This window comes from Littorina saxatilis, linkage group LG2 (assembly GCF_037325665.1).
Source record: "Littorina saxatilis isolate snail1 linkage group LG2, US_GU_Lsax_2.0, whole genome shotgun sequence".
In the NCBI taxonomy this organism is placed as follows: Eukaryota; Metazoa; Mollusca; class Gastropoda; order Littorinimorpha; family Littorinidae; genus Littorina; species Littorina saxatilis.
The window spans coordinates 54,030,981-54,043,024 of NC_090246.1; the positions used below are offsets into that span (position 1 = coordinate 54,030,981).

General features: G+C 39.6%; 1 protein-coding gene across 1 annotated transcript in view; it reads right to left on the bottom strand.

Moving 5' to 3' along the window:
- The window catches only part of LOC138953449 (polycystin-1-like), a 67,840-nt gene that overhangs the window by 33,993 nt on the left and 21,803 nt on the right, over positions 1-12,044 (bottom strand). Inside the window, exons 6-10 of the mRNA XM_070325269.1 lie at positions 10,412-10,637; positions 8,534-8,660; positions 5,900-6,149; positions 3,226-3,451; positions 2,678-2,804 (exon numbers count right to left, since the gene is read on the bottom strand). Of these exons, the coding sequence (XP_070181370.1) occupies positions 2,678-2,804; positions 3,226-3,451; positions 5,900-6,149; positions 8,534-8,660; positions 10,412-10,637 (956 nt within the window). The remainder of the gene's footprint in view (positions 1-2,677; positions 2,805-3,225; positions 3,452-5,899; positions 6,150-8,533; positions 8,661-10,411; positions 10,638-12,044) is intronic.

The window sequence follows — 12,044 nt, forward strand, 5'->3', positions numbered from 1 at the left end:
TGTTTTTAAATTGATTTCGAAAAAAAAAATCATAATAATTTTTATATATTTAATTTTCAGAGCTTGATTTTAATCCAAATATAACATATTTATATGTTTTTGGAATCAGCAAATGATGGAGAATAAGATAAACGTACATTTGGATCGTTTTATAAATTTTTTTTTTTTTTTTTTACAATTTTCAGATTTTTAATGACCAAAGTCATTAATTAATTTTTAAGCCACCACACTGAAATGCAATACCGAAGTCCGGGCTTCGTCGAAGATTACTTGACCAAAATTTCAACCAATTTGGTTGAAAAATGAGGGCGTGACAGTGCCGCCTCAACTTTCACGAAAAGCCGGATATGACGTCATCAAAGACATTTATCAAAAAAATGAAAAAAACGTTCGGGGATTTCATACCCAGGAACTCTCATGTCAAATTTCATAAAGATCGGTCCAGTAGTTTAGTCTGAATCGCTCTACACACACACACAGACACACACACAGACACACACACAGACAGACAGACACACACACGCACATACACCACGACCCTCGTTTCGATTCCCCCTCGATGTTAAAATATTTAGTCAAAACTTGACTAAATATAAAAACAGAGTACAAACAAGTCGCGTTACGCAAAAATACTACATTTAGTCAACCCGTCGAACTCACAGAATGAAATGAACGCATTCCATCTCCCCGAGGCCTTGAGCCAAGACACCTCGTGCCACTTTCACGAAAACAGGTGTGCGGAAAGTGACAAGACAGTATAACGCAGTAGCGTATGGGCTGCTCACAAATCCCTTGAAGTGGCAAACCAGTATAGCGAAGCAGAATAAAGCTCTTCACAATTAAGCGCACTTTTGTCTTCTTTAAAAAAAAAAGACACCACTTTTTGAGCTTGTTTTTAATCCAAACACATTATATATATGTTTTCGCTATCAGGAAACGATAAAGAATAAGATGAAATTATTTTTAAATCGATTTCTGAACTTTCAATTTTAAATAGAATGTTCGGATTTGTAATTTCCTGAGCTTGTTATTAATCACAATATAGCATATGTACATGTATTTGGAATCAGGAAATAATAAAGCATCAGATAAAGTCGATTTAGAATATCAATTACTAACATTTAATTTTAATTAGAACTTTCAGATATTTAATGACCAAATTCATCAATTTATTGTTAAGCTTCTAAGCTGAAATGCAATCGAATAGTCCGGACTTCGTCGAAGATTGCTTGACCAAAATGTCAATTAATTTCATTGAAAAAAAGAGGGTGTGGCAGTGCTGCCTCAATTTTCACAAAAAGCCGGATTTGACGTCATCAAAGACATGTATCCAACAAATAAAAAACACATCTGGGGATATTATACCCAGGAACTCTCATGTAAAGTTTCATTAAATTGGCTCAGTAGTTTTCTCGGAATTGCTCTACACACACACAGACACACCACACACACACACATACACACACACATCCACCAACACCCGGCTCGTACTGATTCCCCGTCTATGTTAAAACATTTAGTCAAGGCTTGACTAAATGTACAAACGAGGATTTTGTGTAAGTTTTGAGGCTTTTCACGACAAAAAGGAATGTCTTTCAGGCTTGATTTGATGAATTGTTTTCTAACTCTCGGTAATGAGCAATTGTCGCATCTATCGCTTTTTTATGACATAGGAAGACATGTTTTGTGATAAAACTGCGAGAATCCTAATCAAATGATGCAGAGCGTTATTTTAAGAAGAAAAAACCTCGCTATCAATAAAAACATATGGAAAAGTGCTCATTCATGAGAATGAGAGGATAAAAGTCGCTAATTGTTTTAACCCCTTGACTGCCCTATGACGGGTATACCCGTCATGCGCTTGTGCAGCCGCAGCGCCTTAGGACAGGTAAACCCGTCTTCTCCGTTCAGGAATTTTCCAGAAATGCTACGTCACTGCTGACACACAAATAGCAGCCAATGCTTGGTAGGATACCTCATTCTCATGAATAAACATAAATGGTGACGCGGTTTTACGTCTGAAGGCTATTTTCGGCCTTGGCGGGCAGGAAAGGGGAGAGAAAGCTCGACTCGTCAAAATGGCTAACGGTGACAGTCGACCGGGCCCTAGTAGGGAAAAACAAAGACGGACTGACGCTACAGGCGGTGCAAATGATTATGGATACTGACAGGGGAAGATCTTCTTTCGGACGATTCGTTGGAAACAGGTAGATGACAGTGATTATGATCCTTTCTTGGAGCAAGCAAAACAGCCACCTGTGTTTGATCCACAGGCACCGGAAGATGCACCGGCCTGATTTTTCAAAAGTTCATATTTAAACATCATTATAAGCCAAACTAATTATTATTTCCATGTTTAGACACTAAAAACAGATTCTTGGTTCAATTTTATTTAAAAATAACATAGGTTTTACTTACCTACCTACTGCCAGTTTGGAGCTAGATTTTTGTGTGAATTATTACACCCCGAACTCCGAAATTCCCTGGCAATCAGGAATGCACATAAGTAAGTTTTGATTGGCAGCGAAAGGGTTTTAATGCTCGTTATTTTCTCAAGTGCCAGGAGATTGGTTCCGAAAACCACTTTTTTTAATAATCTCGTTGCACATGAATTTTGAGCGTTGATGTCCCTTCTCATCAATGTAATTTAATACGACCAAATAATCGCAAGTTGTACCGAGAGTCAGGTTGAAGGAGCTGGACATTGTGTTCTGCTCGTTGGACACGATCACCTCGACTGGGTACGTGGCTGGCGAGGTCCACGTCTTCTCGTAGGTTACATTCAAGACGTCAGGTGGGTACGTCTGCAAGAACAGACGGGACTAACGTTTATAATGCGCTGAGAAAAAAAAGCATGATTGAGCAACATCTTGCAACAAAAAACACACAATTAAACTGCATGCATTGAAAGGATATATCTACTATTGTATGACCTTATCTTACATCGTGCTGTGAAGAACATAACACTTGATTTTCCAGAACCGAATCACAAACAGAGACACCTTGTTTGATTTTGATGAGAATACCAGACTGTTTACAGCTACAGTTAGTCAGCTGTCGTGTGGAAAAACATCTCTTTCAGCAGACTACCGTGGAATAAAATGAGATCGGCTGAAAGGAATGCAACCAAAGAGAACTAGTACCATAGAATAAAAGAAGATCGGCAAAAGGAAAGCAACTGAAGTCAAGATAAAAAGAACAAATGTCCTTGAAGCTTTGTCTCACCTGGGAGATCACATCTTGTCCAATTCGCCACAGCGCCTTGAGGTTGGAGCCGCCAGTGACCGTGGCCTGTAGAGTGACCGAGACTTTGATGACTGCCCTCAGATTGTTGTAGGCGTCAAGTCCGACCACCTCAAGACCCTCCACTCTATGCTGGTTGTAGATCACTAGCGAGATCGTTTCGTTTGTGTTACCGCCGTCCATTGAAGCCGTGAGGTTCAGTGTGTGTCTGAATATTGAATCAGAATGCTAATGGTTATAGTCTCCAAAAGTTCAATTCGGACGGTTACCCATTTTGTGGACTGCTTAGGTTTATCCCGTCAAGCTTGATGATGTCAGTGTGTGGGTTTCTCTCAATTAAAACTGTCATGGACCTTTTTCAAATAAAAACCACAGGTGTTCCGTAACCTACCTTGTAGACGCCCAGTATCGAGTAAACGCCCACCCCTTATACTTTGGGTCAAATGTTGTGTATAGGGTATGGTATTTGCAAACGTCCACTCCCCACATTTGGATCAAGGATGGCAGGAGAGAAATGATTTGTCCTAATTGATTGTGAAACTCCGCACGCAATAGCCAATACGGACATATCAATCCGATACACAAAAACAAGATGCTACGATACGGTGTGACCGTTTATTGTATACGTTTGTCACTACAGTCTCTGGAACGCCAAGCCAAAACAGGATGGAGATTTTAAGTTGAAAAGGTCGACCTGGGGGTATTTGAGGAAATTACATTGATGACACTATTCATTGTGTACAAGTTTGTGATATCTGCTCAGACACTTGCACTGCAATGCCAGTAATGCAAGGCAGGTCTGGAGGCATTATCATTAAGTTACATTTAAGATATAAGCATGTCTTTTTAAACTATCACGCAAAGGGATGTTTATGTGTGGTTAGTTTCCAGGTTCCATCCTTGCAAGGCACACACACGAACGCTTTTGTGTTACAGAGAAAGACACGTAGAGGTTAGATATTTTGAACTGAAACACATCCTGTTGACATTTGTTATACCTAGTGATTAAATACCGCTATTTCTCACGAGAAACTTCTCCTGCACAGGGTACAGTACCTAGTAAACACCCATCCTCTACTCTTGAACGAAATTGGAGCATATAAGAGAGTTGTCGTTTACAATGTAGTTTACGGTAATCACTTGTGTTTGTCAGAATTTTCATCCTGAATTTGAACGTTGCGTGCCTGACAATGTTTACATTTGGGAAGAAAAAACTGTATATTATGGTGTTGAATCCAACGACAAGGTATTTAACCTTCTTTATATAACGTTTTTGCTTAGCTATTAAGTTAGTATATATGCAGTGAGAAGTATTGTAATAGGTCTGAGAAGCACTTGGAGTCTTGGTGTCACACACTAAGTGTATGAAACACTCCATCTCTGTTGCCAGACGTTTGACGCTCTGTTCTTCTACATTTGACAACGTGGGTTTCCTTGTCTGTGAATCCAGAAGGGTACCTTGACGTCTTTAAAATAAGACATTTTGTTTATGTCGGTGCGTCACTGGGATGGTCTATGCATTTAAGAAACAAAGCTTGTTAAATTAAGATGCACTAAACGCACTGTTGACATTCGGGCAACTTCTCCATTCTTCAATCTCAAGAAAGGAGACAGGTGATATGTGTTTTAGGGAGAAGCATTCATGCAGTTAAAGTCTAAATGTCGCATGTCTGGTCTACAGCACTACAACACGTAATGACAGAATAGACAAGTTGTGCAATGTCTGATTCTCAGAGTTTAGTAAAGCATAAAGAAGCATCTTTTTTTCTTTGGAGTGTTTCCTTCAATTGTGAAAATAACGTTTTTTTATTGCATGGAATAAAAGAAAATGGCGTCAAGTCATGCTCCATGCAACAAGCTTTTTATTCATTCTCAGGCATAAATTACTCAGCTTCTGAATCAATTTCTTGTAAACCATATGGGAAACGTTTTTAGCTAGCATTCAAAAGAACGCAACTGATTTTTTTGACAAAGAGATTTAACAGAAGCATTTCGTTTTAAGTGTGTACAAACATCTGTTGAAATGCACTCACTCATGCAACTTCGAAACCCAAATGCAAGTCAGTAAACAAACATACTATGTTTACAATATCCTTGTAGAGCTTGCTTATGTATGTATCCTCGAAGTTGGCGACACAGCTAACATCCCCATATTCATCGACTTGAACTTGTTTTTGTAGCTTGCAATGTGTGCCTTGTTTTCCTTCCATGATTTACAGTTTTGTTTATAACAAAATCAGCCTTAAGTGACGATGATACACGAGTGAGAATGTTGCATAACTTACGCCACCGTAGCCAGGCGACAGTAACGCAAGTAAATTGTTTATAGGCACTCTCGGTAAGATTGTAGTGCTTGAATCATTCGGATGTCCAAGTTATTTACTGTCAAAATTCGCCACATACCAGTTTATATACAGACAGTTTTAAAAGATTAAACATTATTCGTGTATTAAAATTAACCCCAGGCGACAGCAACTGCACCTCATTAGTTATAGAGGTTTTGTGTGTGTGGAAATATATGCTGCACTGCGTTTTAAAAACCTGCTTCCATTTTTGAATTGTTTGATACATAAAACAGTGGGCATAAAACAATTCATCCAGTGTCAATTCTAAGTTTTGGCAGTAATTTAACCTTAATACATACACAAACACTCACCGTCCAATGGAAAGACTGTTCCCATCCAGAGTGAAAGTAGCGCTTCCTTTAGATACAGTCGATGCTTGAGTCAAGTTCGTCGGATTGAAATCCGTGGTTTCGTCCAAGAGTCCCGTCACCTCCATGGTACATATGGTATCATCACTGTAATCCCAGACTACCAGAAAATCGCGAGTTGTACCCGGGGTAACAAGCTGGGTGGTCATCTCCCCGTAGGGTAGGGAGAAGTTGTAGAACGCCTGACATTGTACTACGATGCAGAACACATTGGGGAAAAGATAAACTCGAATCAAAACACAAGAAAGGTAAATTGATGGAACGTTAGGTTATAGACAAAATATTCAGTAGACCGTCTTCCGATAAGTATTTAAAGTAGACTTAACAAGTCGCGTAAGGCGAAAATATAACATTTAGTCAAGTAGCTGTCGAACTCACAGAATGAAACTGAACGCAATGCCATTTTTCAGCAAGACCGTATACTCGTAGCATCGTCAGTCCACCGCTCATGGCAAAGGCAGTGAAATTGACAAGAAGAGCGGGGTAGTAGTTGCGCTAAGAAGGATAGCACGCTTTTCTGTACCTCTCTTTGTTTTAACTTTCTGAGCGTGTTTTTAATCCAAACATATCATATCTATATGTTTTTGGAATCAGGAACCGACAAGGAATAAGCTGAAAGTGTTTTTAAATTGATTTCGACAATTTAATTTTGATAATAATTTTTATATATTTAATTTTCAGAGCTTGTTTTTAATCCAAATATAACATATTTATATGTTTTTGGAATCAGAAAATGATGGAGAATAAGATGAACGTAAATGTGGATCGTTTTATAAATTTTTATTTTTTTTTACAATTTTCAGATTTTTAATGACCAAAGTCATTAATTAATTTTTAAGCCACCAAGCTGAAATGCAATACCGAAGTCCGGGCTTCATCGAAGATTACTTGACCAAAATTTCAATCAATTTGGTTAAAAAAATGAGGGCGTGACAGTGCCGCCTCAACTTTCACGAAAAGCCGGATATGACGTCATCAAAGACATTTATCAAAAAAATGAAAAAAAAGTTCGGGGATTTCATACCCAGGAACTCTCATGTCAAATTTCATAAAGATCGGTCCAGTAGTTTAGTCTGAATCGCTCTACACACACACACAGACAGACACACACACGCACGCACATACACCACGACCCTCGTCTCGATTCCCCCCTCTACGTTAAAACATTTAGTCAAAACTTGACTAAATGTAACAAAAAACAGAGTACAAACAAGTCGCGTTAAGCGAAAATACTACATTTAGTCAACCCGTCGAACTCACAGAATGAAATGAACGCACTCCATTTTTCCGAGACCTTCTTGAGCCAAGACACCTTGTGCCACTGTCACGAAAAAAGGGTGCTGAAAGTGACAAGACAGTGTAACGCAGTAGTGTATGGGCTGGTCGCATATCGCTTGAAGTGGCAAACCAGTATAGCGAAGCAGAATAAAGCTCTTCACAATTAAGCGCGCTTTTGTCTTCTTTAAAAAAAAACCCACACTTTTTGAGCTTGTTTTTAATCCAAACACATTATCTATAATGTTTTCGCTATCAGGAAACGATAAAGAATAAGATGAAATTATTTTTAAATCGATTTCTGAACTTTCAATTTTAAATAGAATGTTCGGATTTGTAATTTCCTGAGCTTGTTATTAATCACAATATAGCATATGTACATGTATTTGGAATCAGGAAATAATAAAGCATCAGATAAAGTCGATTTAGGATCGATTACTAACATTTAATTTTAATTAGAACTTGCAGATATTTAATGACCAAATTCATTAATTTATTGTTAAGCTTCTAAGCTGAAATGCAATCCCATAGTCCGGACTTCGTCGAAGATTGCTTGACCAAAATGTCAATCAATTTCATTGAAAAAAAGAGAGTGTGACAGTGCTGCCTCAACTTTCACAAAAAGCCGGATTTGACGTCATCAAAGACATTTATCCAACAAATAAAAAACACATCTGGGGATATTATACCCAGGAACTCTCATGTAAAGTTTCATTAAATTGGCTCAGTAGTTTTCTCGGAATCGCTCTACACACACACACACACACACACACACACACACACACACACACACATCCACACACACACAACCACCAACACCCTCGTACTGATTCCCCGTCTATGTTAAAGCATTTTATTAGTCAAGGCTTGACTAAATGTACAAACGAGGATTTTGTGTAAGTTTTGAGGCTTTTCACGACAAAAAAGAATGTCTTTCAGGCTTGATTTGATAAATAGTTTTGTAACTCTCAGGAATGAGCACTTGTCGAATCTACTGCATTTTTTATGACATAGGAAGACATGTTTTGTGATAAAACTGCGAGAATCCTATTCAAATGAGGCAGAGCGTTAATTTGAGAAGAAAAAACACCGCTATCAATAAAAACAAAGGGAAAAGTGCTCATTCATGTGAATGAGAGGATAAAAGTCGCTAATTGTTTTAATGCTCGTTATTTTCTCAGGTGCCGGAATATTGGTTCCAAAAACAACTTTTTTTAATAATCTCGTTGCACATGAATTTTGAGCGTTGATGTCCCTTCTCATCGATGTAATCCAATACGACCAAAAAATCGCAAGTTGTACCGAGAGTCAGGTTGAAGGAGCTGGACATTGTGTTCTGCTCGTTGGACACGATCACCTCGACTGGGTACGTGGCTGGCGAGGTCCACGTCTTCTCGTAGGTTACATTCAAGACGTCAGGTGGGTACGTCTGCAAGAACAGACGGGACTAACGTTTATAATGCGCTGAGAAAAAAAACATCTTGCAAAAAACAAAAACAATTAAACTGCATGCATTGAAAGGATATATCTACTATTGTATGACCTTATCTTACATCGTGCTGTGACAAACATAACACTTGATTTTCCAGAATCGAATCACAAACAGAGACACCTTGTTTGATTTTGATGAGAATACCAGACTGTTTACAGCTACAGTTAGTCAGCTGTCGTGTGGAAAAAACATCTCTTTCAGCAGACTACCGTGGAATAAAATGAGATCGGCTGAAAGGAATGCAGCCGAATAGAACTAATCTATACATATAAATAAAAGAGAGTGTCTGTCTGTCTGTGTGTGTGTCTGTCTGTGTCTGTCTGTGATCGCCAAAGCTCCGAGATGGCAAGAGGCAGGAACAAGATACAGTGCATGCACACTCCCTTGGAGCCGCAGATGTGCACCTGGGTGTTTGTTTCTTAATTCATTGTTTCCTTCCCCAGATTATGAACCTCCCCTTCAACAACAGCCTGTCAGTATAGTGCAAGACCAGTTCGGTGCATGCCTAGCGTTCACATGTAGCAAGCACATCATGCCAGTGACATTAAAAACGCTCTATTGCTCCTATGACGGGAAGAAATTAAGAATGAACAATGACCAGACAGTTCCTGAAATGTCTAGAAGCGAAGGGAGGTAACTCTTACTTGGTTATACATAGTAAGGAGGCAACTCTGATTATGCAGGCATGTCTGATTGGGAGATCAGAAACACACCGCTGGTCCTCACTACTCACGTATCTAGAATGTTCCCAAGGAAGGGAGATAACTCATGTGAAAGTTATTTCTTTAACAACAAACGGTAAAATGATGGTGGTAGTAACTAATTTAGCAATGAGCTAGAATTTTTAGGAAGGTTCTAGAATTAAAGGGAGGTAACTCTTTCTTTGTTATTCACGGAATGGAGGTAACTCGCGAAGCCGGGCTATATAAGAATGGATGTAAGTGTGTGTGTTTGTGTGTCTGTGGTCGCCATACCTCAGAGATGGCAAAAGGTAGGAACAATAAAGTGTGCATGCACACTGCCCTGAACCCACAGATATGCACCTGGGTTTTAGTTTCTCGAGACATTGTTTCCTTCCTCGGATAATGACCCTCCCCATTAATGAATACAGGCTATATAGTGCAAGAGAGGTAAGTCATGCTTTGTCACCCATGGAAGGGAGGTAACTATTATCAAACCAGTATACCGTGTCATTCTCAAGGGCTGCCCCCCACACACACACACACTCCCAACACCCCCCCTTTCCAATCATCGCACATAATACAGTCTGTCTCTCGAATTTTCCAGACACTGTTTACGAAACGATCGCCTCAGGGAGAGATCACGTGAATTTACAGACTTCTCTCCCCTGTTCAATACAGTATGACGCCCTCACTCATGACGTATGCGTGGTTTGATCAGACCGCAACTAAAGTGGGTGTGAGAAGGGGTACACCAATCACGGAGAACACGTTGAACGAAATAGAAACTTGCCTTGCCTATAAATCCAAATGTATGAACTCACACTTAAATTTTTTTTTTATCCACATTGGAATAAGATTCTAGAGGTTTGTGAGAGAGGAGAGGTCAAAAACACCCGGGCGAAGCCGGGCTTGACTGCTAGTACCATAGAATAAAAGAAGATCGGCAAAAGGAAAGCAACTGAAGTCAAGATAAAAAGAACAAATGTCCTTGAAGCTTTGTCTCACCTTGGAGATCACATCTTGTCCAATTCGCCACAGCGCCTTGAGGTTGGAGCCGCCAGTGACCGTGGCCTGTAGAGTGACCGAGACGTTGATGACTGCCCTCAGAGTGTTGCTGGCGTCCAGTCCGACCACCTCAAGACCCTCCACTCTATGCTGGTTGTAGATCACTACCGAGATTGTTTCGGTTGTGTTACTGCCGTCCATTGAAGCCGTGAGGTTCAGTGTGTGTCTGAATATTGAATCGGAATGCAAATGGTTATAGTCTCCAAAAGTTCAATTCGGACGGTTACCCATTTTGTGGACTGCTTAGGTTTATCCCGTCAAGCTTGATGATGTCAGTGTGTGGGTTTCTCTCAATTAAAACTGTCATGGACCTTTTTCAAATAAAAACCACAGGTGTTCCGTAACCTACCTTGTAGACGCCCAGTATCGAGTAAACGCCCACCCCTTATACTTTGGGTCAAATGTTGTGTATAGGGTATAGTATTTGCAAACGCCCACACCCCACATTCGGATCAAGGATAGCAGAAGAAAAATGATTTGTTGTAATTGTTTGAGAAACTCCGCACGCAATACAGACATATCATTCCGCTGCATAATGACATGATGCTACGATACAGTCATGTGTACCGTTTATTTCACACGTTTGTGACGTACTGCAGTCTCTGGAGAGACATGCCAAAAAACAGGATGAAGATTTAAGTTGAACAGGTCGACCTGGGGGTATTTGAGGAAATTACATTGATGACACTATTCATTGTGTACAAGTTTGTGATATCTGCTCAGACACTTGCACTGCAATGCCAGTAATGCAAGGCAGGTCTGGAGGCATTATCATTAAGTTACATTTAAGATATAAGCATGTCTTTTTAAACTATCACGCAAAGGGATGTTTATGTGTGGTTAGTTTCCAGGTTCCATTCTTGCAAGGCACACACACGAACGCTTTTGTGTCACAGAGAAAGACACGTAGAGGTTAGATATTTTGAACTGAAACACATCCTGTTGACATTGTTTTTACCAAGTGATCCAATACCGCTATTTCTCGCGAGAAACTTCTCCTGCACAGGGTACAGTATGTAGTAAACACCCATCCCTTATCTTGAGCGAAATTGGAGCATCTTGCCAGCCTTATTGATCCCTCTTGTGAACCCGGAAATGTTGAGTACACCAAGAGGTTTTTGCAGAAATGTACTGTATGGGTCCCCAGGAGTCAGAAACTGCCGGATGCTAACTTGCATATGTTGAGCAATTTGCATAATTAGCCTAATTAGCATAAATTAGCATAATTCTTGAAAAGTCAATATCTCAGCAGCCCCTTGGCCGATTTGGACAATCTTGGAGTGGTTTTGTGGTTAATTGATGATTCAAAATCCATTTTTGATATTTCCCAATTTGCATAATTAGCCTAATTAGCATGAATTAGCATAATTCTTGAAAAGTCAATATCTCAGCAGCCCCTTGGCCGATTTGGACAATCTTGGAGTGGTTTTGTGGTTAATTGATGATTCAGAATCCATTTTTGATATTTCCAAATTCAAGATGGCAACCATTTCTGGTTTAAACCGGCAGTGGCTGTATTTCAGCTCCAAGTGGGCAATAATTGAAATAACGGTAACTCATTTATGAACTGCAG